Source organism: Entelurus aequoreus, linkage group LG12, assembly GCF_033978785.1.
Source record: "Entelurus aequoreus isolate RoL-2023_Sb linkage group LG12, RoL_Eaeq_v1.1, whole genome shotgun sequence".
In the NCBI taxonomy this organism is placed as follows: Eukaryota; Metazoa; Chordata; class Actinopteri; order Syngnathiformes; family Syngnathidae; genus Entelurus; species Entelurus aequoreus.
This window is the reverse complement of record NC_084742.1, coordinates 35,501,341-35,529,313: the sequence shown is the minus strand read 5'-3', so window position 1 is coordinate 35,529,313 and position 27,973 is coordinate 35,501,341. Positions and strand designations below refer to the sequence as shown.

The window sequence follows — 27,973 nt, the reverse complement described above, 5'->3', positions numbered from 1 at the left end:
CATGTGTAGTTACAGTGGCAGCACTTGCTCACACCCTTCTGCAGTTCACGCGTCGCCTCCTCCTCTGCATTTCCTCAATCCTACACTTTCACACTCACTTTGTGCACCGTGACCAACAGGACAACAATAAAGGTGAGAGAAAGCCTTTGTTTTTAATTTAATACATCTTTTTTTTTAGCGCGCTGCTTTGACGTTTCCAAAGTCCTCAAAGTCTAATGGTCTTTAACCCTCCAGGGGCATTTAATTTTAAAAACAGGACATACAAGCCCTTCAGTTTTTGAAGGGCATGAAACATTTTTGAATCATATTTTCAAAACTTTTTTTGTTAAAATTGGTAAAATTATTATTTTTTACCCTTTTGAAGGCCTTTTGATTAAATGTCATACATTTAGATGAATAAAATACTAATGTTACCCAACTTTATACTCATTGACCAAAAAGCTTTCAAGGGGTTAACATAATTAATAAATACAAATACATGTTTGGAATTTTTGTTTAGAGCATAAGTTGATTGAAGAGATTTGAGCCAAAAAAAAAGGAATACATTATTTTAATACCCTTTGAAAAATGAAGGACTTTTTAAATCCTGTTTGGCTTTGTGGTATTCTCTAATAACAACCAGGGTATCGTACACTTGTGAAAGGGTTTGATATTTTTAAATTTAACACGAAAAAAAGCATGTACAATTGAGTAGCACAACAAAATTTATGTCCAAAAAAAACAAGTCAGCCTTCCTTTCCTGACGGTTGAATTATGAGCAAAATTGTTGATTAGATCGACTGTTCTGTTTCAAATTTAAAAAATACTTCCTCGTTTGCTATTTTTTTTTACAAGGAATAATTTTTATTTTTATTTTGGAAAAACCTAATTTGCTTAGACAGTGAATCATCACAGTGAAGTTCACTTTGGTGTCAGTAGCTGTTAGCGCCTAACAACTTCTGTCTCTACTTTAGGTAGATGATCAATTTATTTGTGTAAAGCATTTTTTACATTATTTGAATGCATTTGTAGAATTTTGAATATTGAGATGTTGTGGAGTAATAATATTACAGCCTTACTCCAAAAAGTACTCCAAAAAAGAATAGATATTTTTTTCCCCCTCAAATTTCTACACAAAATACTCCATAACATAATGACAATTAAAAAATGTACATAGACATCCTGTATGAAAACCAACGTTACCATTCAACTTGATGGAGCTTGAGAGTTGCTGCAAAGAGGATTGGGTGAAACTGACCAAAGATAGGTGTGCCAAGCTGGTGGCATCATATTCAAAAAGACTTAAGGCTCAAAGGCTGTCATTGCTGCCAAAGGTGCATCATCAATGTATTGAGCAAAGGCTGTGAATATATCACTGGTGTACCATCAGGGCTAGCAAGGCCTTCTCTGCTGGCCTAACATAACCAGAAATCATGATCATGAATAAAGATATGTCTTTTTTAATTTACTTTCCCTTAATATCTAAAACTATTCATATTCTCTTCATGTCATATTATTAAAGTTAAAGTACCAATGATTGTCACTAGAGATGTCCGATAATACCGGCCTGCCGATGTTATCGGCCGATAAATGCTTTAAAATGTAATATCGGAAATTATCGGTATCGTTTTTTTTATTATCAGTATCGTTTTTTAAATTGTTTTATTTTTCTATTAAATCAACATAAAAAACACAAGATACACTTACAATTAGTGCACCAACCCAAAAAAAACTCCCTCCCCCATTTACACTCATTCACACAAAAGGGTTGTTTCTTTCTGTTATTAATATTCTGGTTCCTACATCATATATCAATATATATCAATACAGTCTGCAAGGGATACAGTCCGTAAGCACACATGATTGTGCGTGCTGCTGGTCCACAAATAGTACTAACCTTTAACAGTTAATTTGACTTATTTTAATTAATTACTAGTTTCTATGTACCTTTTTTTTATATTGTTTTACTTTCTTTTTATTCAAGAAAATGTTTTTAATTAATTTATCTTATTTTATTTTATTAATTAAAAAAAAAAAGGACCTCATCTTCACCATATCTGGTTGTCCAAATTAGGCATAATAATGTGTTAATTCCTCGACTGTATATATCGGTATCGGTTGATATCGGTATCGGTAATTAAGAGTTGGACAATATCGGAATATCGGATATAGGCAAAAAAGCCATTATCGGACATCCCTAATTGTCTCACACACACACACTAGGTGTGGTGAAATTCGTCCTCTGCATTTGACCCATCCCCTCGTTCACCCCCTGGGAGGTGAGGGGAGCAGTGAGCAGCAGCGGTGGCCGCGCTCAGGAATCATTTTGGTAATTTAACCCCCAATTCCAACCCTTGATGCTGAGTGCCAAGCCGGGAGGTAATGGGTCCCATTTTTATAGTCTTTGGTATGACTCGGCCGGGGTTTGAGCTCACAACCTACCGATCCTCAGGGAGGACACTCTAACCACTAGGCCACTGAGTAGAATATTATGCTCATTCCAGTGCTGTTGTTTTTAGGTTATGGCGTTTGTATCCAATCAGAATTTAGCCAGCTTATGTTGCTAGGCTGTACGAAATCTGCCCCTGGGCCTTCAGTATCAACAATGTCTGTGCACTGTAAGTGAACGGGCACACACAGTTGATAGATAATTGCAAAAGCCAATCAGATCACGAGTTGTTGACAGTAGCCTATCTAGGTAGCCTGATGTTAACGAGACTGTGATTGGATACTCACTTGTCATTCCAAAGTGAGTATCACAAGTTGCAATTTAGCAGGAAGCTAAATTGTTAAGCTAAAGTGTTGCGCCGTAGCAATACCGCGCTAGCAGAGAAATCACCAATACTCACTTTTTTAAGCCACTTAGAAGGAGAACAAAACGTTGATTAAGTGGCAGATATATATTTGCAAGGCCATTTTCAAGAAGGATATTTTAAGAGAAACTACATCTTCTGAGACGACATCAGCCAACCCCGGAAGCTCGCTGCGCTGTCTCGGCGATGAAATGGGGAAATGCCCGCCACTTCCACTCGAATTTCCAACTACGAGCGGTACCACTGGCTTATACAGCGTTGAATGGGTGCTACAAATTGTCAGTTCAAATATTTTATTTCTTTATTTTTTTCACGTTTAATGTTTTTTTTACAATTTTAATTTTGACAGTACCACATAAGATTTGTTTTAATTGCTGATGCAGGTTTATTGATTTTTAAATGCGCCAGAAAATAACCTGTTTTGTACACTGTTGAGGTAATTCAATATGCAGTAGTGCGTAAATGTGTTTCTGTATAGTATTTATCCAGCAATGGTCATGGGGTGAATAAATGATGGTATTTTGAGAGGTAAGGCCTAGGTGGAAAACGCACGGCCCGCCACTTTGATATGTACATGTGATTTGTTTGTTTTTTATTTTTAATACATTTGCAAACAATTATTTAAAAACCTTTGAACATTGTAATTATGGGGTATTGTCTGTAGAATTTTGAGGCCAAAAATAAATGTATTATATTTTGGAATAAGGCTGTAACATAACAAAATGTGGAAAAAGCGAAATGTTGTGAATACTTTCCAGATGCACTGTATGTAGTTGTTGTAGCTACTCGTGGTGTCGCTACTGTGCTTGCCAGCAGCATCTGATCTCCTCATGTTGTCAAGCAATTACTAAGGAAGGTCATTTTACTGCTTTAATGGTGCCATCTACCAGGTATCAGATAGTTACTATATGTTGAGTCATCAAGCCGCTAATCAAGTCAGGTAATGGTCTGGTTGCTATTGGTTAAATAAGTAACTGGTGAGGGCTAAACAAAAAAAAGTTGTGTTCTGTTGTTGTCACGTTTCTGCTTCACATAGAACCAGTAAACTCATTGTTTGTCCCGACAGCTCAGCTAGAGTCCCGTGTCTTCTGACGACGTCCGGCGATGGGATGACGCTGTGATGAGCCAGGATGAGCGCCGAGCCCCTCTTGAAGGAGACGCTGATCAAGCGTTCGCAGCAAAAGAGGAGGACATCACCGCTCAACTACAAGGAGAGACTGTTTGTCCTCACCAAGAGCAGCCTGAGCTACTATGACGGCAGGGCAGAGGTCATGACCTTTTTTTTAATTTCACAGTCACATACGTTTAGAGTAGTAGCTCAACTTACGAGCTTAATTGGTTCTGTGACGGCGCTCTTGAATCAAAACACTTGTATCTCAACTCAACGCCTCCAATTGAAATTAAGTGGAATCAATTTCGTCAGTGCTTGGCTCTCCCAGAACAGCACAATTTTAACATGTAACATGCCCTTTAAAAAGAAATACAAACACTTAGAAACAAAATATTGTATAAACTATCCCATCCATCCATTTTCTACCGCTTGTCCCTTTCGGGGTCGCGGGGGGTGCTGTAGCCTATCTCAGCTGCATTCGGGCGTAAGGCGGGGTAGACCCTGGACACTAATACAATAGAATTAACTACTCACAACTACGGTATAGTTTTATAAAGTAGTGTAATAATAATTTACAGGACTTACCTTGGACTTATACGATATCTCTTTCTAGCTGCTTCTCCGTCAAATACACCATCAGCAACCTCTCCGTATTTCAATGGATACATTTTCATTGTTTGGAAATTATTTATACATTCTTGGCTGGTGTTAGACTTATTCTGCTTCAGTATGGTGCAGAATATCAGTGATACGTTCAAATTTAAATCCGTGAATATCATACATTTATTTTTCCCAGCACTGTCCTTCAAATCCGCTTTCTTCGCTCTCATGGTTGGAAAACAAAGTTATGTCCATCCCTAGAGAGTAAAACCAGATGTTTTGGGCGGCTCTTACGGGGTTCTCTGTGACATTTTCTAATCTACACCAACTAATGGCTGGGATGTTCGGAACGCAAACATTTGCTCGCGGACAGCAGACAGCTCTTTTTTCCCCAAACACTCTTAAGTTGAGGTACCAGTGCATGAGCGATTACCCAACTGAACCTTAAGTTGTCTTTTACAGAAAAAGTATTGCAGAGGCTCCATCCAGCTGAGTCGCATTAGGTGTGTGGAGATCGTCAAAGACGTTGGGGGGATCAACCCCTGCCATTATAAATACCCCTTCCAGGTACGCACAATCACAAGGCAAAAAAGGCTCAAATGCAGCTTATGTAAACTCGTAAAATGTACGTGTGCGTAGGTGGTGCACGACACCAACACACTGTATGTGTTCACACCGAGCCAGGAGAGCAGGACGTTATGGATTCAGCACATTAAAGAGGGTCAGTTTGCTTTAACCACTAGGTGGTGCCAACACAGCTACAGTGCAGACACGTGTGTGTGTGTGTGTGTGTGTGTGTGTGTGTGTGTGTGTGTGTGTGTGTGTGTGTGTGTGTGTGTGTGTGTGTGCCCTCAGAGACCCGATACAACCAGGAGATCCTGACCAAGTTCCACCCTCAGTTCTGGTGTGAGGGGGCATGGCTCTGCTGCCGCCAGGAGGAGAAGCAGGCCCCTGGTTGCGAAGAGTACAACCTTTTCGGAGATGGTACGGACGTGTGCGTTTTTTAAAGTGTTGCACAAAAAAGTTCAGAGGTCAAAATTTCATTGCAATGCTGTTGGTTTCTATTCCCCTTTTCTAGCTTCCAGGAAGCCGCTACCCCCGATTCCCGCAGAGGAAGGCAAAGATGGGAGGGTAACCGCTAACACACACACACGCACAGTCAGTGATGGGCAGTAACAAGCTACATGTGGCTAAGCTATGTAGCTTAGCTACATTTCCCAGTAGCTAAGTAGACAATTGTAGCTTGTAGCTTACATCAAAGCTACAAGCTATAAAGAGAGAAAAGGGACTGCGAATCAGGCCAAAAAAAAATAATTGAGAAAATACAACGACCTGGATGAATGAGAACATCCATACATACGGAGAAAATCCATGGTGATTGGTTGGTGTTTGTTTAATGAGTCACAATTGGCCAAGGTTAGGTCAAAACATTACGGACTGGCCAATCAGAGGCAAGATAGGCGGGTCATCGAAACCACGAAGCAAAATCGTAACAGTCACACACTCATGTCACATGACGATGAGGGAGTCAGAGACAGAGGGACGCTTCAAGCTGACCAATCAAAAAAAAAAAAAAGAAACATACTTGAAAATGGCAGAGGGATTCTTTCCCGCAGATTTTATTTTTCCTTTAGTTATGAAGATGACGTGCAGGAAAACCACAAAATTGTGTGTCCTTGGCCATATTTAGACAAAAGTATGCGTTTAGAGAAAACAATGGCCAAAACCTTAGTTTGTAGTTGTTTACTCCGTAAACCAAAATCATAACTGCTCTCTTCATCTAAGATGTCCAACACGAATTTAGGAACACACATTAAGGTGAATTGAGTTCATGAAAAGTTTTACTGCACATAACTATTACCAACTGTTCCCAAACAACACACAAGTCATTGTGTTGTGTTCTTTTTTGTCAATATATAGCTAGATGCTGGTTTTTTTTACTATAGGGCTGAGAAAATAAATACAATTATAGGGGTGGGCCAAAGAAAATGCAAACTACAATAAATACATACAGTGCGGTGCGGGGACCCCTATAGGTAGTTGTTATTGGGTCCATTTGTCCACTCTCGGGTACATTAACATTGCATGTCGTACGTGGCGCAGTTGGGAGAGTGGCCATGCCAGCAACCTGAGGGTTCCTGGTTTGATCCCCACCTTCTACCAACTTCTTCACGTCCGTTGTGTCCTTGAGCAAGACACTTCACCCTTGCTCCTGATGGGTCGTGGTTAGGGCCTTGCATGGCAGCTCCCGCCATCAGTGTGTGAATGTGTGTGTGAATGGGTGAATGTGGAAATAGTGTCAAAGCGCTTTGAGTACCTTGAAGGTAGAAAAGCACTATACAAGTATAACCCATTTACCATTTATATATACACACATATAATATGTATATATACATAAACATGTGTATGTATGTATATATATATTTATATATATATATATTGGGGTGTGGGAAAAAATCGATTCAAATTCGAATCGCGATTCTCACGTTGTGTGATTCAGAATCGATTCTCATTTTAAAAAAATCGATCTTTATTTATTTATTTTTCTTTTTTTTCTTTTCTTTTAAAATTTTTTTTAATTAATCAATCCAACAAAACAATACACAGCAATACCATAACAATGCAATCCAATTCCAAAACCAAACCCGACCCAGCAACATTCAGAACTGCAATAAACAGAGCAATTGAGAGGAGACACAAACACGACACAGAACAAACCAAAAGTAGTGAAACAAAAATGAATATTATCAACAACAGTATCAATATTAGTTACAATTTCAACATAGCAGTGATTAAAAATCCCTCATTGACATTATCATTAGACATTTATAAAAAAAAAAAGAAAAAAGAACAATAGTCTCACAGTGGCTTACACTTGCATCGCATCTCATAAGCTTGACAACACACTGTGTCCAATATTTTCACAAAGATAAAATAATTCATATTTTTGGTTCATTTAATAGTTAAAACAAATTTACATTATTGCAATCAGTTGATAAAACATTGTCCTTTACAATTATAAAAGCTTTTTACAAAAATCTACTACTCTGCTTGCATGTCAGCAGACTGGGGTAGATCTTGCTGAAATCCTATGTATTGAATGAATAGAGAATCGTTTTAAATCGGGAAAATATCGTTTTTGAATCGAGAATCGCGTTGAATTGGGAAAAAATCGATTTTGAATCAAATCGTGACCCCAAGAATCGATATTGAATCGAATCGTGGGACACCCAAAGATCAATCAATCAATCAATGTTTATTTATATAGCCCTAAATCACAAGTGTCTCAAAGGGCTGCACAAGCCACAACGACATCCTCGGTACAGAGCCCACATAAGGGCAAGGGAAACTCACCCCAGTGGGACGTCGATGTGAATGACTATGAGAAACCTTGGAGAGGACCGCATATGTGGGCAGCAAAGTACTTTTGCCATGTAGCTTGTAGTGTTGCTTGTTACAATTCTCTAGGGATAGCTTCCTCTATATCTTTGCTACATTTAATGGAGAGTAACTTGTAGCTTAGTTTAATACATTGTCTAAGTAACTTGCCCATCACTGCCTACAGTACACACACACACACACACACACACACACACACATTTTCACAGTCTAACCCCGCCATTCCTCCACAGTGCCGGCGGATGCTTCCTCCCGAGGTGGATGAGGAAGATGGCGACGCTCTGGAGGAGATAGTGGTGGCACTGTATGACTTTGCGGGCAGCGAGCCGCACGACCTGCAGCTGGTCCAAGGAGGCGAGTATGTGATCGTGGAGCGCTGCGACCTCAATTGGTTCAAAGCACGCAACCAGCAAGGGTACGACTTAACACATACAGTGCCATATAGTGTCTCATAGTGAGTACACCCCATATCAATATATTCTCTTAAAATTAGAAATGTATTAAATGATCAAAACTCTTCATGTTATATTTTTGGGCAATATGGCAGTGATGATGATTCATTGGTTTTTGGGCAAATATCTTTAGTGTTTGTTTATATAACAACAACAGGGGCTTCACTACACATTTCGTGGCCTGTCCCCAGACCATGGCACAATAAGACATACGGGATAAAGTCATTGCATGCATGTAAACTTGTGCAGCTTGAACAATTTACAGTTTATATTTATTTTTATGGTCTGAGTCATTTTTATAGAATGGCCATCAAATTTTAGCTTAGGGTCCAAAATAACACCCAAATATTTAAATTCCTTTACCTGCTCTATTTTATTTGAATTTCAATTAATGATTGTTTCTTCAAAGAGAAACACATTGAGACTGTTTTGTTATAATTTAGGGTTAAACAGTTATTTTGAAGCCATGTTGCTATTTCAGCAAGCTGTCTGTTTAGTATCTCTGAAGCCTGCTGAGGGGTGTCGGCTGCCACATAAATGATTGTATCATCTGCATACATTTAATAATAATAATATAATATTAAAATTATCATTGCATTCAGAATGTTCTTCTTCTTTGCACTTTGTAAACACTTAGTTTCCTTAAATCGGATCATATTAGTACCGTATTTTTCGGATTATAAGTCGCAGTTTTTTTCATAGTTTGGCCGGGGGTGCGACTTATACTCAGGAGCGACTTATGTGTGAAATTATTAACACATTACCGTAAAATATCAAATAATATTATTTAGCTCATTCACGTAAGAGACTAGCCGTATAAGATTTCATGGGATTTAGCGATTAGGAGTGACAGATTGTTTGGTAAACGTATAGCATGTTCTATATGTTATAGTTATTTGAATGACTCTTACCATAATATGTTACGTTAACATACCAGGCACGTTCTCAGTTGGTTATTTATGCGTCATATAACATACACTTATTCAGCCTGTTGTTCACTATTCTTTATTTATTTTGAATTGCCTTTCAAATGTCTATTCTTGGTGTTGGGTTTTATCAAATAAATTCCCCCCAAAAATGCGACTTATACTCCAGTGCGACTTATATATGTTTTTTCCCTTCTTTATTATGCATTTTCGGCCGATGCGACCTATACTCTGGAGCGACTTATAGTCCGAAAAATACGGTACATTGTTTTATTTATTTACTTGGTAGAAAATGGATGAATGGCATTCCATAATTTAATTCGACATACTGATATATTAAAGGTTTTAAGTGTTGTACGTGCATACAAATGTTTTTTTTCTCTAAGGTTGTATTTTCCCTCTTTTGTTTTTGTTACCCATCATGCTTTGTCGTAGCATTAGATGAGTGTAATTACAACATCTGTATGGCGCTCAGACGTGTTTTTTCATAATGTCCCCATGGTTCAGTGGGCATGTCATCTTGAGTGGCACATTTATGTTGGATGTTTTTGACTACATATCAGCAAGTACATTCAGCAAGTAGTACCCATACTCAATGAGTACCCGTACTCATTGACTATCACTCACGTTTGTCCAATTGTGCGAATTTGTGTGTAAGCGTGGAATATCTTTAAGGTTGATTTAGAAGATGTTTAGAGACTTCCCACGGGCCAGATTAAAGACGCTGGCGGGCCGCACATAGTTTGGACACCACTGGTGTAATGTGTACATTGCCGTTGTTCACCACAACAGGGAGGAAGGCTACATCCCGAGCAACTATGTCACTGAGAAGAAATCGGGAAACCTGGCGCGGTTTGCGTGAGTCGTGTCGATCATTTTAGCGCGGTGTTCATTTGTAGTTGTTTGACAGCTTAAAACTGTGTTTGTGTGTGCAAGTTGGTACAGCAAACATGTCAACAGGAACAAGGCGGAGGAGCTCCTGCGGAAAGAGGTGAGACTTCCCTCTTCTTTTAGTCGCCATCAGTTCAACAGCACGTTTCTAATTTTGAGTGTACCTGTCTCTGCCGCCCCCTACAGGACAAAGAAGGCGCCTTCATCGTCAGGGAGTCCAGCACTCAGGGGACGTACACGATATCGCTCTACACCAAGTCTGCGGCGGGGTAAGGGAAACACTCCTGAAACGAGGGCACCTAATGGGTCACAGAGAACGTAACATTTGTGGCGTTGGCCCACAGGAAGGGAGGCGCCGCCATTAAGCATTACCGCATCAGGGAGACCCGAGGCATGCCGAAACAGTTTTATCTGGCTGGGAAACATGTGTTCGACTCCATTGCCGAACTCATCAACTACCACCAACACAACGCAGCAGGTACACGCTCACACACACAAACTAAAACACTGCCATTACAGTGCTCAATAACACAACTTCTGGAAATGCTGTAATTATGGATTATTTATCTGAACTGCAAAGAGGGCGGGGCATCAATTAGAAGCAGGCGATAATTAGAGGGAGGCTAGTAAAATCCATCCATCCATCCATCCATTTTCTGCGGGGGGTGGGGGGGGGGGTGCTGGAGCCTATCGGTGACCTATGATAAAGTTAGTCATTCCTGACTTATAAATGTTACAATGTTGGGTCCTTGTATTAAACAATGCCAACTGCAGTTTTGCAGTCTGGCTACGTCGTGACATCACAGCGAGGTGGACTTCCTTATTTGGAAAATAGGTGAATATCAGCCAGAGAGGGGAGAGCTTCTCCACAGGCATTGAGGAAAGCCCCAAAATAAAGGATTTTCATGTAATCTTGGCATGTGCATTACAACATCAGGAGTCAGTTGTTCAAAACGTTTAATCTTGATCCAAATCATCCAAATTTTTTAAATCCCATTTTTTGCTCCCCAGGTTCAGGTAATTCATCTTACTTTTATGCTGGATTTTTCTCAGCATCATTAGATTCGATCAACCTGATCCAGATACACAGTTTTCAAGATGGCCAAATTCAAATTACAAGTACTCTAAATGATACAACAAATCACAATGTGGGCTACGGCTACATAAAGAACAGCAGGCAGAAGAGCCAACAAGGGGTCACTATATAGTGTTTTTTTTTAATTTTGAGACAAAAATACATCAAAAACATCCATTCAGCATTTCTTTTATGACCTCTCATCTGAGGCACAAAACTACTAAACAAATACCGTAATTTCCGGACTATAAGCCGCTACTTTTTCCCCTCGTTCTGGTCCCTGCGGCTTATACAAGGGTGCGGCTTATTTACGGCCTGTTCTTCTCCGACACCGACGAAGAGGATTTCGGTGGTTTTAGTACGCAGGAGGAAGACGATGACACAATGATTAAAGACTGACTTTTCATATACCGGTAGGCTGGTTATTTTGATAACGTACAGGTGAGCACTTTGTATTACTTTGCACCGTTGTATTATTTGTACTCTGCACGAATGCTGTTCGCCATGTCAAAGATGTGAAAGTTTGATTGAATGATTGAAAGATTTATTGTTAATAAATGGGACGCTTTGCGTTCCCAAACAGTCATCTCTGTCCCGACAATCCCCTCCGTGGTAGCAGGAACCCCTATATACTACGGTAATTACACATCAAAACCCTGCGGCTTATAGTCGGGTGCGGCTTATATATGGAGCAATCTGTATGTTCCCCTAAATTTAGCTGGTGCGGCTTATAGTCAGGTGCGGCTTATAGTCCGGAAATTACGGTATACATTAACAAATACATTGTGGATAATTCCATCACTGAAATTGATATAAAGTGATTGAAATTAATATATTTTTGTTTGTCATTGAAATCTGTTTTTGGGGATTGTTTCACGGTTTGATTGTTTTCAAAAGATCATTTTTATTTTATTTGGACTTAACTACACTTAAAGGCTAACATGGTAGCCTATTTCTACTTTTTTACTTTATCAGTGTCACGGTTAAGCAAGTCAAATGCAAAATATCAATAAAAGTATATACACATAAGGCCTGATTTACTAAAGGTTTTTGAGTACTAAAACATGTGCAAACCAGATAACACATGCAAAGCTTATCTACTAAACGTGTGCAGAGTGGATTGCGTCTGTTAAGTGAGCAGAATAAGGCGTGCAATCCATTTTCCGTCTCTGTCTTCATTAATATTAAAAAATATATTCTGATCATAAAACGCACACAACACTGGGAGGAAGAGATGCAAATACTATTATTTAGCACGCGTAATGTGATTTACCTACACTCCTCACCGTTTTGCGAGCACTATTTAGCGTTTTATTTAGCATGTGCCAGAAGGACATGCGAACTGACAGTTCCACACACGGCTGCAGGATCAGTGCTCGCGCTGCATGGACAGACAAGAATCCTCCGTCCTGTGTGTGTGTCAACACTTTTGGACAGTCAGTAATAAAAAAATATTAGACATCTTGTGTATTCAGCAACATAATTTTATAATTTTACAGCTGTTGGAGCACATAAGGTACCTACGGAAAGAGATAAACTAGCTTCTACGACAACACGAAATGCGTTTGAGTTTGTATTGCACAACGCTGTGATAGGACACCAGTTTGTACGGACTGAAAAACATGAACAATCATATTACAGTATCTGTAAAGTATTAGCCCACATTTAATTTTTGTTTGTACACAGCTAGCTAGACAGCATAAGCACTGTCGTTGTAAATAACACTCATGACGTGCTGCGTGTATCATGATTGATATTAAAGTGGGACTCACTCAATGGAAGAAGTCAGTTCCGGCAGTGATTAAAATGACCAAAATACGGTAAATATTGTACATATTGCATATTGTTATGAACGTGTCTGTTACTACATTATATATATACTTGGAGTGTGTATATCACGGGTGTCCAAAGTGCGGCCCGGGGGCCATTTGCGGCCCGCAGCTAATAGTTTACCGGCCCGCCACACATTCTGGAAATGCTATTGCAAAAATTAAAAAAACATTTTAAAAAGTGGAATGAGGTGACATCTAACTAGAAAAAGTTGCAATGTTGACACAAAGCTACCATGCAGGCTTTTTTTTTTCTTTTGTCTATCTTTCTTTTTTCTTTTTTTGCCATTGCTCCAAAAAACAAAACAAAACAATGTTATAATGAATTATTGACCTATTCAAGGCTCCAATTGTTTCAAATATTTCACTTTTAAAATGTTTTATGTGGGAAATATTGCATATATTGTGTGGTTGCCATACAAAAACATCAACATTTTCTTTGACAAAAGAGCATAAAACAAACAAAATAATAGTTTAAACGTAAAATCGACAGATATATCTGAAGTTGAGCTTGTAACTTAAAGGGAAACTTCGGTTTTTTTCAACCTGGGCCCTGTTTTCATAATTTTTTCTGTATATGTGAGTGCTGGATAAAACATTTTTTGAGGTCGCGCCAGTATTGAGCAGGGCAGGCAGCCTCCAGCCCAGCTAACGCTCGTACACAGGGCAACTGGCTCTCGTCAAAATTCGGCCTATAAACATGCATTTTTTTCACACTGACAGGCTCAGATAGTTACAATGAGTGTCCGACAACATACTAGAAAGGAGAAATTAACGTATGTCTCTACCTTTAGCTGGAGATCGCTGTTTGTTGTGAGCTGTGTCCAAATCTCACCACGCTACAAATCTCGTTCCGAAATCTCGCGATAACTCGCGACAAAACACCGGTGGAAAAACAGTTACCTGACTGAGGTGAAGAGAGATGACTGAAGTGATTTTCTGTTGGATTACCGAAGACTGTTATTTTAGTTTTATAGAAAAGTTTGTTTGTTTGTCTGTCATGGCTGAATTTTTGGTCAGGTAACTGTTTTTCCACCGGTGTTTTGTCGCGAGTTATCGCGAGATTTCGGAACGAGATTTGTAGCGTGGTGAGATTTGGACACAGCTCACAACAAACAGCGATCTCCAGCTAAAGGTAGAGACATACGTTAATTTCTCCTTTCTAGTATGTTGTCGGACACTCATTGTAACTATCTGAGCCTGTCAGTGTGAAAAAAATGCATGTTTATAGGCCGAATTTTGACGAGAGCCAGTTGCCCTGTGTACGAGCGTTAGCTGGGCTGGAGGCTGCCTGCCCTGCTCAATACTGGCGCGACCTCAAAAAATGTTTTATCCAGCACTCACATATACAGAAAAAATTATGAAAACAGGGCCCAGGTTGAAAAAAACCGAAGTTTCCCTTTAAGTGTTGAAAGTAAAAAAAACAACTAATAAAAATGTATCACTTTCTGAGTGGGGCACCTTTTGGATCCCAAATATATTTAATGGGATTTTATTTATCTTTTCACTTTGATTACTCAAAAATGATAATGTATTAAAATCAATGGTGTCCTGCATTATTGATCTTTTTAAGGCTCTAATTACTTCACATCAAACATTGCTTTCTGAATGTTTTGGGCAGTGGGGGAAATACTGCATATTTCAGTTTTATTATAAAAAACTAAGTTGTCTTTGACAGAAAAGGCATAAAACCTTTTTGTTTTTTTAAACTTTATATCAACCTGAAGTTGATATACTGTACAGATTTACTGTAAGCGTTATATAAATAAAACAATAATAATTTCACTTGTTTTTAACATTTTAATGACTTCGACCCTTTATGGTCCCCGGGAGCCCTAAAGGTAAAAAACAAACAAAATCCATATATTTTGTTATGTTTTGAAAATGAAAAATATCAAAATGGCCTCCGCATGCTATAATTTTTCCGTGTGCGGCCCTCAGTGGAAAAAGTTTGGACACCCCTGGTGTATATAATCCGTTGATGGAGTGTTTTAAAGTTGTTTTAGGGGGCTTTGAAGGCTACGTTGGTGAATACCATTAGCCACATCATCGTTTTTTATCATCTTTAAAATCCTAAAAAAAAAAAAGACCTGTGTTCTTGTCTCTCATAATGACTGTAAACGATAGGCTAAATTCCCCAAAAAGTGCAGTTCCCCTTTAACACCATCATCTCTCAGAAGCTGGTCAACAAACTGGACCTTTTAAACCTGGGTTCCCCACTGTGTTTCTGGATTATGAACTTTCTCACAGGAAGATCACAGCAGTGGCGTGCCGTCACTAGAGGCAGGGGAGGCATGGCCTCACCTGCCATCATAGAAAGAAAAAAAAAAGTAAAAAGAAAAAAAAATAATTTAATTGTTATATGTATCCAGTAATTATACTAAAGTTATTTTCCATTTAACTTCACCAGTTTTAGATTATTTTTATTTTTATTTTCACATTTGCCGTTCAAATACTGAGAAGAGACGGTGCGGTGATCAGCAGCCAGTTGAGGCACATCACTGCGTTGTGCCTCAACATGGATTGTGCGCAATGACTCGGCTAACTGCTGGCCTGCTGTGCAGTGAGACTGTATTGCTATATGAATTATATTATACATTTCCATAGTTTAGTTAGCTGAGGTATATAATGTACAGTGTATTTTGTCAACAACTGTATGTGTGTCACGTATTTCTTGTGCTGAGCGATCATAAAACTGGAGGCTCGTCTCATAACCCCGCCTCCTGGTGCCAAGCACCTCCGCCGCAGAATGCACCGCCCGACGGGAGCACCGCGGCCACACCAACCAAAGCCCACACACAAACCCTCCACGTGCAAGACCGAATCCACCCAAAAAAAGTCACTTAACAAGAAGCCAAAAAGTGCAAAAACAACAATGCTCGCGCTGCAGGAGCCGCGAACGACCGCAGGGACACAACATTAGGTACACACATTACCTGCACTGCAGGTTCATATGTTTGTAAATCTGACTGTGATGATGCAGTCGTGCCTCACCAGACATTAACCTCACCGCACGCCACTGGATCACAGCAAGTGAAAATAGGGCACCACACCTCTGTCCTTACTTTGAACACAGGAACACCCCAGGGCTGTGTGCTGAGCTCCATCATCTTCACACTTTTTTCTAGGGGTGTGGGAAAAAAATCGATTTGAATTCGAATCGCAATTCTCACGTTGTGCGATTCAGAATCGATTCTCATTTTTAAAAAATCGATTTTTTTATTTTTTATGTATTTTTATTTTTTTCATTTATTATTATTATTATTATTATTTTTAAATTAATCAATCCAACAAAACAATACACAGCAATACCATAACACTGCAATCCAATTCCAAAACCAAACTCGACCCAGCAACACTCAGAACTGCAATAAACAGAGCAATTGAGAGGAGACACAAACACGACACAGAACAAACCAAAAGTAGTGAAACAAAAATGAATATTATCAACAACAGTATCAATATTAGTTACAATTTCAAGATAGCAGTGATTAAAAATCCCTCATTGACATTATCATTAGACATTTATAAAAAATAAAAAATAAGAACAATAGTGTCACAGTGGCTTACACTTGCATCTCATCTCATAAGCTTGACAACACACTGTGTCCAATATTTTCACAAAGGTAAAATAAGTCATATTTTTGGTTCATTTAATAGTTAAAACAAATTTACATTATTGCAATCAGTTGATAAAACATTGTCCTTTACAATTATAAAAGCTTTTTACAAAAATCTACTACTCTGCTTGCATGTCAGCAGACTGGGGTAGATCCTGCTGAAATCCTATGTATTGAATGAATAGAGAATCGTTTTGAATCGGGAAAATATCGTTTTTGAATCGAGAATCGCGTTGAATCGAAAAAAATTGATTTTGAATCGGATCGTGACCCCAAGAATCGATATTGAATCGAATCGTGGGACACCCAAAGATTCGCAGCCCTACTTTTTACCCATGACTGCACACACATCCACAGCTCCAACCACATAATTAGGTTTACTGACGACATCACAGACAACAATCAATCAGCCCAAAGGCTTGAGGTGGAACACCTGGCTGATTGGTGCGAGAATAATAACTTGATACTCAAATCCTCAAAAACCATGGAAATAATCATGGACTTTTGAAGAACAAAAGGCAGACACCACTTCCCCTTTACATCCACGGAGAAGCCGTGAAAATGGTGGGGAGCCTGAAATTCCTTGGAGTCAGTATTTCTTGGACTGCTCACACCTCAAACCTAGTTAGAAAAGCTCAACATAGACCGTTCTTAATCAGGAAGTTGAAGCAAGCCCAACTTCCCCAAAGACTAATGCTCAATTTTTATCAGAGCGCTATTGAGCGCATCCTCACAAACTGCAGTATTGTGTGGTTTGCAAGCTGCACAATGGCTGAGAGGATGCCCCCTGGGCTGGAGATCCTTCACATGGACACACTTTACGCCAGCAGACTGAGGAAGAAGGTCAAGAAAATCTCTAAAGACTCCACACACCCTGGTAACCCTCTCTTTGAACCACTACCATCCGGCAAGGGTTCAGAACCATCATGTCTACCACTTACAGGCTGAGGAATAGCTTCTATCCCGGAGCTGTGGCCTCTATCTCCCCCCTCCTTTTTCTCCCCGCAAAGGACTGTAAGTCGTCCTTACACATTGCACGTGGGGCACAATAGACATAGACTGTCTTTTACAGTAGTTCTATCAGTCCTACAAAACTACCTCATAAGAGCACATATCACATCAGTTTTGCTCTCTTTGCACATTAGAACTAGTCACTAATAAATTGGGACTTTTGCACTGCTCTGTATCTTATATAATTATTATTTATTGTCGTTTTAGTTAAATTCAGCAAAACTCACATTTTACATTGCAGCTATATTTTATTGTCTTTTAATCATTTTAATATTTTTCCACAAAGAACGGGAGGAGTCAGAAAAATGTTATTTTACATTTGTGTGATGGCAATAAAGATGATTCTGAATCTGATTCCGAAAAAGTTTGAGAACCACTGATCTAGACCACAAGGAAGTGTTTTAGGTGTAGATTCAGTGTTTCACATAAACTGCCAAGATACCTGTGGCAGTGGGGGCGTGGCTATGGGCGTGGCTATAGGCGTGGTCACATGACATCATCGAGTAATTTGCATAATTTACTACAATGATATGATTTTCTCTAAAAAGGCTCAAAAAATGTATACTTACTAATTAATAATAACAGTTTTGTTTTAAACGTCCATCCATCCATCCGTCCATCCATTTTACAATATAATTACAACACTTTATGTACATATTTATATACAGATTTGAACAATAAGTTATTCACTGAAATATATTTATTAATTGTGGTTCTTACAAAAAATATATCTTATAAAATATAAAAGCTAAAATGTCTCATAAAGCTCTGTCCCTTTAATTAGTGCATACTAAATAATTTAACTTTAGCCTACTACTACAACCATATTATTTACCAGCAACATAAAGTGAAACAGAGGCAGAGGTGTCCTGCCACAGTCAGTAACAAATAAACAGGAAACAGTAGTGGTGGTAGATAGACACAGAGCTTCATCAAACATCTGATCCACTGAACAAAGAGCTCCAAAAATCTTGAACTTTAGACTGCCATCAGTTTTACTCCCTACACTTAACCATGTGTTTCCTACTGCCTGCAGACTTTGCACCCTTTGTTATATACACATGTTGTGTTTCTAATATAAATACATTTAATAAAGTCAAATACAAATAAGGCAACGAGAGAAGTATCCTACACTTCTCTTTTGTAAAGTAAATCTGAACAGCCGATACGGGCATCTACATCAACTATATGATTTGCCTGAGAAGCTGGAGAGGACAAAAAAAAAAAGATTTTTATTTTTAAAATTTATTTTTATTTTAATTTTTTTATTTGTGGCGGACGCAATTCTTTCGTGGCGGGCCGCCACAAATAAATGAATGTGTTGGAAACACTGAGATTAAAAAAATCATAGGTGCCCTTTAATAATAATTTGGAGTGCATGAGAAAATAGAAAAGTAAATTTAGCTCTCTTCGACCACATTGTCATTAATTACCAAGTATATTGTGCAACACAAGAGCCACAGAACCGATGTTGTAATAGCAGTTAGGATCAAACTGCTCAGCTCGCATTCGTAGCGGCGATGAGTTTATTATTAAACAACAGTACTGTAAGTTAACACACTTAAAGCACATGCAGAGGTAGAGAAGCACGACTAATGTTACTTCAAATGCAGCTGCTCCGATTTTGTGGAGGTAAAAAATGTTTACATCAAGATCATCAGAGACAGTGTCTGGCTGTGTTGGAGACCAAACACCTGGCGACTATATAAACTTCATCATTTAATCGAATAGAGGCATCAATTGGAGCACTAACGTACTCTCTGTCTCAGGTCTTGTCGCTAGGTTGAGGTATCCCGTCGGCAAACAGGACAAGTCTGCCCCCTCCACGGCCGGCTTCAGCTACGGTAGGAGTCTTTACGTTTTATTTTTCAAACTTAAAGGCGGCTTTTGTGATCCTGTGGCTCTCGTTCCAGAGAAGTGGGAGATCAACCCCAGCGACCTAACCTTCATGAAAGAGCTGGGCAGCGGTCAGATGGGTGTGGTGCGACTCGGCATGTGGAGGGCGCAGCATCAAGTGGCCATTAAGGCCATCAAGCGCGGCGCCATGTACGAGGAGGACTTCATTGAAGAGGCCAAACTCATGATGTAAGGAGAGATGACAGGGAATAAACACCCCTCACATGTGGCCCCTAAATCATTTCTACTTGTCCAGGAAGTTGTCCCATCCCAAGTTGGTGCAGTTGTACGGTGTGTGCAGCCAGCAGCGGCCCATCTACATCGTCACTGAGTTCATGGAGCACGGCTGCCTGTTGGACTTCTTGCAGCGACGGCGCGGCACCTTCAGCCCGGCTTCGCTGCTGAGCATCTGCTTAGACGTGTGTGAGGGCATGCAGCACCTGGAGAGCAATAGTTTCATCCACAGAGATCTGGTCTCTTCTCACACGGTTAGCTATAACTTGTGTCAGTCTTTGATGGTGTTCGCTAAAGAGTCCTTTGGTTGTTGTGCAGGGAGCCAGGAACTGCCTGGTAAACGACTCCCTGATGGTCAAGGTGTCTGACTTTGGCATGGCCAGGTAAGCCCTGCCTCTCTTGCTGTCCATAACATGTTTAAACTAGGGATGCAACAGTACACCGTAAAATACAGGACCTTTGGATCTGCCCTGCACGGAACAATCTGCTCATATAGACCAGTCATTTTCAACCAGTGTGCCGCGGCACACTAGTGTGCCGTGAGAGGTCGTCAGGTGTGCCGTGAGAAATTATTTAATATCTCCTAATTAACCATTGTCGGGTGACCGTGCTATAATAAAGTGCGGCGGATAATGTAATACTCATCTATTTCAGCAGGTGGCAGCAGAGGGCGATAAATACCTGTAAAGACAATCGCGTTAGCCTGCGCATCACGTGACAGTGACAGTTTGGGATCACAGCAAGAGGAGGCGAGCAAGTGACAGTGATGGAGAAGTTTTTGAGAAGGGAAAATGCAAATGGCGAACAGGGTCCTGGACAAAGTTTTCAAGTTTATTCACAATACTATAGAACAATTACAATATTAGTGAATATCATTTAAAGATATCGGTAAGTGAAAAGGTCCCCCAAATAAGCTAGAAGAAGCTTTTGACAGGGGGTCCAAAGGACAGTATATACATGGAATGATGAAAAATGGTAGCAAGCACAACAACAACAAAAAAAACCAACAACGCTATATGATAAACACAAGATAATAATACTAAAGCATGCATACACATACACACATACATTCATTCGACCATGCAAAACCCAACAGTAGTCAACCCCACATGAGGCATTAGAGATAGGTGGTTAATAGGTAAGTTTTCAGTTTCTTTTTGAAGTTGGGGAATGGATACAGCATCTTGGGGCTCTCATTAAGCCGGTTCCAAATCTTAGGTCCCCTGCATACAACACTTCGATCGGTACAAGCCAGTAGACGATGTTTACCTGATATCAGATCTAAGTTACGAGTGCTGTGGGCATGCTGGGGATGGTAGATAGGAACCAAGCTACAGAGCCTAAGATTCAGCCTGTGGATGACTTGATAGGTTAAACAAGCATTTTGATAAATATTGAACTCTGTCAGTCTTAAAAGATGATAATTATGAAATAGATGTCGAGTGGGGGCATTCAACTTGGACCATGACAGGGCCCGTATGATTTTCTTTTGCATAGATTCTAATTTGTGAAGGTAGGTAGGGAAGGTTTTACACCAGATGACACTACAGTAGTTTAGATGTGGTTCAAAAAGAGTTTTATATAGGGTAAGTAGAGCATACAGAGGAAGATAATGACGAAAGTGAAAGAACAGGCCAACATATTTGGATAATTTGTTTAACAGATGGCTAATGTGACATTTGAAATTGAGATATTTGTCAATGATGACCCCCGGGAATTTTGTGGAATACACTCTCTGTATTTTCCTGCCCATTGATGTTAACATGGCAGTGCACAGTATTTGTCCGGTTTTTATTAGAATGAAATCAAATAAAATTTGTTTTATTAACATTAAGTGAGAGCTTATTGCATTTGAACCAGGAATCCACTTTCACAAGCTCTGAATTGACAGTTACTTGTAGATCGTGGAGGCTCCTGTGTGAGGTAAACAAATGTGTATCATCAGCAAAAATTATTTTATGAAAAGTTTCGAAGGAGTTTACAAAATCATTTATATATAGGATAAAAAGGAGAGGCCCCAAGATGGATCCCTGGGGAACCCCATAATTGATGGTCAAACAGGGTGAATTGTGATCATTGACGAATACACATTGTTGCCTTCCGTATAGGTAAGAACGAAACCAATCAAGAGGTACCCCTCTGACACCATAGTGGTATAGCTCATATAATACAATCTCAAAGTCTATTGTGTCAAAGGCCTTGGACAGATCCAAAAAAATACCAATACCACATTTTCCTTCTTCGATACCTTTTCCAAGAGGTCGAGTATATACAGGTGGTACTTTTTTTTACGAAAACCATATAGGGAGGGGACAAGGATATCTAGTTTTTCTAGTCAAAATTCTGACCCAGATGATGGCTCTAGTATGAGTGGTCTACAAAATAAAAAAAGACGGTGAGCTCGAGGCAATAAAGCGAAAGCTATCTTTCATTTGGATTGACTTTCACCGGGGATGCGACAGCACCGACTCCGCAGTGCTTGGTGTGTGGTGAGAAGCTATCCAATAGCGCCATGGTGCCAAGCAAGCTTAAACGCCATCTCCAAACGAAACACCCCGATGGACTATTTTGTACGCTTACGTACAAACAATGAGAAACAGGCAACTTTTCTGAGAAAAACCACAAAGGTAAACAAGAGAGCCCTCAAAGCTTGCTACCTTGTTGTTGAACTCGTAGCTAAATCAAAAAAGTCCCACACTGTGGCAGAAACATTAATACTGCGAGCTTGTAAAGCCATTGTAATAGTAGTGAGTATAAATACATTTAGAAAATTATAATATTAACTATATGTATTGTGTCATTTTGGTTGGTGGTGTGCCGCAGGATTTTGTAAATGTACAAAGTGTGCCACGGCTTAAAAAAGGTTGAAAATCACTGATATAGACTACAGAGAGCCTGTGCTATATATATTTATATGTGTGTGTATATATGTATGTATGTATGTATGTGTGTGAATGTTGTCTGTCTATCTGTGTTGGCCCTGTGATGAGGTGGCGACTTGTCCAGGGTGTACCACGCCTACCGCCCGAATGCAGCTGAGATAGGCTGCAGCACCCCCCCGCGACCCCAAAAGGGACAAGCGGTAGAAAATGGATGGATGGGTGTATATATATATATATTTACATATACATATATAATGTATATATATTTTTATTCATACGTTTTGTTTATGTATTTGCTGTGATTCAACTACTCAGATTTACCATATAGTATTAAATTAAATTAAATAATCACTGAACTTTGGTATTTTGCACTAACTCAAATTCAAACTGCACTTTAATGTATTTTCATTATATATAAGCTAATTGAGGGTTGAGTTATTAAATTGGAGTCAATATTTGTGAACCGAAAAGTAAAATGAATTGAAAATGAACCAAAACCGTAGTCCAAGAACGGAGGTATGCACCGTACGGTGAGTCTCCTGTACCCTTGCACCCCTACTTTAAACGTGTCCTGCTTTGTCATTCAGGTACGTTTTGGACGACCAGTACACCTCATCATCAGGATCCAGGTTTCCAGTGAAGTGGTCGCCTCCTGAAGTCCTCAACTTCTGCAGACATAGCAGCAAATCTGATGTCTGGTCCTACGGTGAGGACATACATTTTAACCATTGTAGATTTTTGATTCGATTTGTGTTTATTCAGGTGAGAAAACTTCAAATTTTTGATTGTTTAGCTCATGATAACTTATTTTGTCTGTGCACACAGGTGTGCTGATATGGGAGGCTTTCACCGAAGGCCGCATGCCATTCGAGCAGAGCAACAACCATGAAGTCGTCACCCTGGTAACCACAGGTCACCGCCTCTCCAGGCCCAAGCTAGCACCCGCTGCCGTCTATGACATCATGCAGCTGTGCTGGCAGGAGGTCAGTGTCCCCCGCGCTCTCCTCAAATTGACATTCTGGAACACATGCATGACTCTTTTTGTGTCCGCAGAGACCTGATGACCGTCCGTCCTTCTCTCAGCTCTGCTTGATGATCTCTGACGCCCTAGAGGGCGATGCTGCACTCGCCAACTGACAGGCTAGTCACTTCTGTCACAACAGTAACACTTAAAGACGCACATGAGATGTGAGGATGCTATGGTCCCAAAATAGTTTATTGGAAGTGTGTTGACCAAAATGTTGCCTTAATGCTAAATTGTTGATTAAATTGGCTTTTAATAAGTCTTAACTGGACCATGTGGTTTGTAACTTTAACTTTTTGTTGTTGTTTGTCTGCATTAGTGACACAAGCATAGCTATGTGAGCTACAGTGCTAACAACACAGTCATATTTTGGCAACAACATCTTGCTAGATTCGCCAGTTTGGTGAAGAAAAACAAAATGGCCACACTTGCAGTTCCATCGCTGCTGAGTGACAGATAGATAACAACACATGGGTGGGCATATACACTGCAAAAAGTCAGTGTTAAAAAAAAAAAGAAAACAATTAGGGGTATTTTACTTGAACTAAGCAAAATTATCTGCCAATAGAACAAGAAAATTCGGCTTGTCAAGACTTTCCAAAACAAGTAAAATTAGCTAACCTCAATGAACCCAGAAATAACTTAAAATAAGTATATTCTCACTAATAACAAGTGCACTTTTTTTGGTAGAAAAAAAAAGAGACCTTTTTGCTCAATATGTTGAAAAATATTCTTAAATTAAGTAAATGCTAGTGCCATTATCTTGACATAATGATATGCGCTCAGCATCATGATTTTTTTTCATGCTTGTAGTAAGAAATTATTACTTTGAAAAAGTAGTTTTATACTTGTGAGTGTTGATGACACAGCTTTGCATCAGTTGATATTCTAGTTTCAAGCATGTTTTACTCAATATAGGTCATAACATCTCAGCAACAAGCTGTAATATCTTACTGCGATCATTTAGGACCAAAACCCTTAAAACAAGTAAAACACTCTAACATAAAATCTGCTTAGTGAGAAGAATTATCTTATCAGACAGAAAATAATCAAATATCACCCTTATTTAAGATATTTAATCTTACTTAGATTTCAGTTTTTGCAGTGTACGTGGGGCGGACTCATTCAACTAGGCGGTATCATGTCCATGAGGAAGGACGTTTTCCCTTAATGACGTTATGAAAAGCTGCAACTTCAAAAGCGACTGCATTTGAGCGCCTCTTCTCACAGAAGTGGAGCAAACAAGTGAGGGAGATGATATATTTTTCTCATGTTTGGTGCTAATAAACACACTCCAGGGTAGGACTGTTCAGCTGGGGGCTCGGGGGCCAAATCCATGAAAACTTTCCAGCCAAACGACAGAAATTAGGAAGTTTTTTTTAATGGCGCTCACAAGTATGGAAGAATAGACAAAGTAGGCTTCGTACAGGACCACAGCAAGTTTTAATTGTGCCACCGGTATGACACAAAACTTTAATCAATCAATCAACATTTATTTGTACAGCCCTTAATCACAAGTGCCTCAAAGGGCTTCACAAACCAAAAAGACATCCCCGGATCTGAAACCAGTTGGACAATAAGAAACACTGGGAGGCACCACAGGTGTAGGGACCCCCCGTTCAACTTCTTTAGTTATGTTTGTGGTGTTGCTCAAGGTTCCATTTTAGGTCTTCTCTTTTTCACCATTTGGGCTATTGAACTGGTGAAAAAAGATGATCAAAGACTAGCTTCTTAGCAAAAGGTCCTTAAAAACAGCAGAACGCTCTTGTAACATTGACAAAATAAAGAGACAAAAATCAAATATCTATTGTAGAGGACTCTGGTTCTACAGAATATACAAAACAATTTATTGGAATATTCCTGCTCTTGGGGCATGATTATAACAATTATAAAGTCAAGTTAGCATCATATGGGACCTTTAAACCTTGCAGTAATGTCAATGTCAGAATTGGGCCATTAAAATACTGATTCAAAAAAGGATGCTGCCTGTTGTTTTGTTTTTTGTTTGTAAAAACTGTTTATTAATTTGCCTCACAGACAATGTTATAATAAAAACAAGATAACAGTGCTAAATTTAGAGCTTCTCTCCGTGTCTCCTTAAAGACCTGTGCTGCTCCACACAGTCATGACATGGCACTGCTGGACAGTTCACGGCTGCTTTATGTATCAAAGGGTGAGTTAGAGCTGGTAGCCCGCTGCAAGTGCTGCCACCACCGCTGCTGCTATCGCGGTGAGAAGAAGTGCCCTTAAGATGTCGTGGTCGTCTGAGGCTTGTGGTGGGGGACTCGCTAATGTCCCGTTAACCCCCTCGTTCACCACATTGCTAGCTGGCAGAGGACATAAAACACAGGTAACAATTTTCCCTAGCTGATTTATTTTTATGTTGACGTTTTTCCCTCTCGTTCCAAAGCTTACCTTTGACGATGACTTGACATTCTGCAGACTTTCTGCCCTCTCTCGTTGTGACTTGACACCTGTACAAGCCAGAATCTTCCAGTCGGAGTCTAAACAGTCGTAAGATGATTTGTCCCCGATTCAAAGCACCCATGTCGCTCTGTAGGCGCCCTGCGAAAGGTCCCTTGTAGACCGCCACCTCCACGCCTTCTTACAGACGAAATAGGTGGACTGCTGCCTTGCCCTGGGCGAAGATCTCGCAATGGATCCACAATGAGCTGAGGGGCATGTTGCGATGGCTGGTGAACGTCCAATGCAGAGTGATGTTGTCGTTCTCTCTGGCGCTGTAGGACGCCTGAGTCACGTTAACCTCAAATCCACCTGAAGAAGACAACACATCAGGTCATGTGATCATGCCAATATAGACGAGGTGCGGGGGGAGGACGACTCACAGACACAGCTGGAGGTGAGTCCACGGAGCAGAATGATCTTGCGCATCATCTCCCTGGAAGCAGAGACAGAGTGTGTGTGTGTCGATTAAAGGAATCAGCCCATCAGGTGCAAGTTCACTCCCAACCCATCTCGGCGGTTGGCCATGTCAATATACAATTCAGGCTTAAAACTTGTCCTTTACGTTGTGATGCCATCAGAGCTCCAGGCGTCGACATAATGGTGATGTTTGCAGGCCACTCACATCACTTTTAGCAAATATGGGTAAAACATAACTGAACTATTAAAAAGACACCAGAACCAGGCAGGGACGCCGCTAGGGATTTTGGGCCCCATGAAAAGAATCTTTACAGGGCCCCGTGTATTATAATTTCATCATCATTAGGGGCCTCTCTGGGCCCCCCTCCATCATGGGCCCCTAGAATCCGTCTCCTTTACCCCCCCTTTTCGGCGCCCCTGGAACCAGGACTCACCTTGACTCAAGTCTTCTCCCTTTGCTGCTGGCTCATGTCATCATCTAAATTTAGGTCAAGTTCCTGGAGTTGACCCCAAGACCCCGGCAATAAGCAGCAAGCGTGCAGAAAGTTCTGGATTGTGCAGATGAAGTGTAACTGGTCAGCTCTAATGTCACCTGGAATAGGGGTGTGGCCACATGGAAAGACACCTCTTTATGTACTTTTTTTAGGTCAGTTTTGTGTACATTTAAACAATTAATCCTCCCTTGGGGCCCCAACACACACAGCCGGATGTGTATATTTAACGACGTATTTCCAGTTCATTGAGTAAAAAAGGTTCTTTAGACTAGAGCAGGGCTATACCACTGGTGGTTGAGTTCAGAGTTTATTTCAAAACGTGGGAGAGAATTTAAATATATTTGCAGCAAATGAAATATACTCAAAACACTAGAGTAAATCCGTGGGGGAAGAGGCACATGTAAAATGTCAGTTAATGAATAACCGGCCGCTTCATATTTTTTTGACAATAATATTCCTAGCCCTTTCCTGCTCCCTCGCTGTTAAGGATATAATAGCAATTTTTCCTTTTTCTAGTAGGTTACTTATCATCTCAAAAGTATCATGAATGTTTTTCTAAATAAATTATCCACTTTAACCATCTTTTCTTGAAGAGGTATTCCCTCACATTTAGTACATGAGTCATGTCCATATTTCTTTGATAATGTCCAGCCATAGTTTTCCATTAGGAGGTTCCGGTTTGTACCAGGACTTTCCTAGAGGCTGTTAAAAGTACCTTAACCAAATAACGATCTTCTTTCCGTACAACTGATACTAAGTATCCCATATACATAGTCATACATGTCATTGGAATTTTATATTCCAGCACTAAACACATATGTGAGTGTACCTCTTCCCAATATGATTTTAGCTTT

General features: G+C 39.9%; 1 protein-coding gene across 2 annotated transcripts; it reads left to right on the top strand.

The window, feature by feature from the left end:
• The first annotated feature begins 26 nt into the window (after window positions 1-26).
• Window positions 27-24,007, top strand: tec (tec protein tyrosine kinase). Of its 2 annotated transcripts, none has more exons than XM_062065848.1 (18): window positions 27-132; window positions 3,859-4,060; window positions 4,966-5,070; window positions 5,143-5,224; window positions 5,359-5,487; window positions 5,582-5,634; window positions 8,136-8,317; window positions 10,073-10,138; window positions 10,217-10,271; window positions 10,358-10,440; window positions 10,516-10,649; window positions 19,476-19,550; window positions 19,620-19,791; window positions 19,859-20,075; window positions 20,155-20,219; window positions 23,306-23,424; window positions 23,544-23,701; window positions 23,772-24,007. In XM_062065848.1, the coding sequence occupies exons 2-18, from the start codon at window positions 3,923-3,925 to the stop codon at window positions 23,853-23,855; spliced, it is 1,917 nt and encodes a 638-aa protein (XP_061921832.1). In that variant the 5' UTR covers window positions 27-132; window positions 3,859-3,922; the 3' UTR covers window positions 23,856-24,007. The 2 variants fall into 2 exon arrangements, with proteins under 2 accessions (XP_061921832.1, XP_061921831.1); XM_062065847.1 differs by having other exon boundaries at window positions 19,859-20,090.
• Window positions 24,008-27,973: the final 3,966 nt, after the last annotated feature.

Bases quoted from the DNA above. Each gene is read 5' to 3' on its own strand.
- tec (XM_062065847.1), top strand. From the start codon at position 3,923: ATGAGCGCCGAGCCCCTCTTGAAGGAGACGCTGATCAAGCGTTCGCAG. The intron at 10,272-10,357 runs GTGAGACTTCCC...CGCCCCCTACAG, and splicing joins AGGAGCTCCTGCGGAAAGAG to GACAAAGAAGGCGCCTTCAT. The intron at 20,220-23,305 runs GTAAGCCCTGCC...TTTGTCATTCAG, and splicing joins TCTGACTTTGGCATGGCCAG to GTACGTTTTGGACGACCAGT.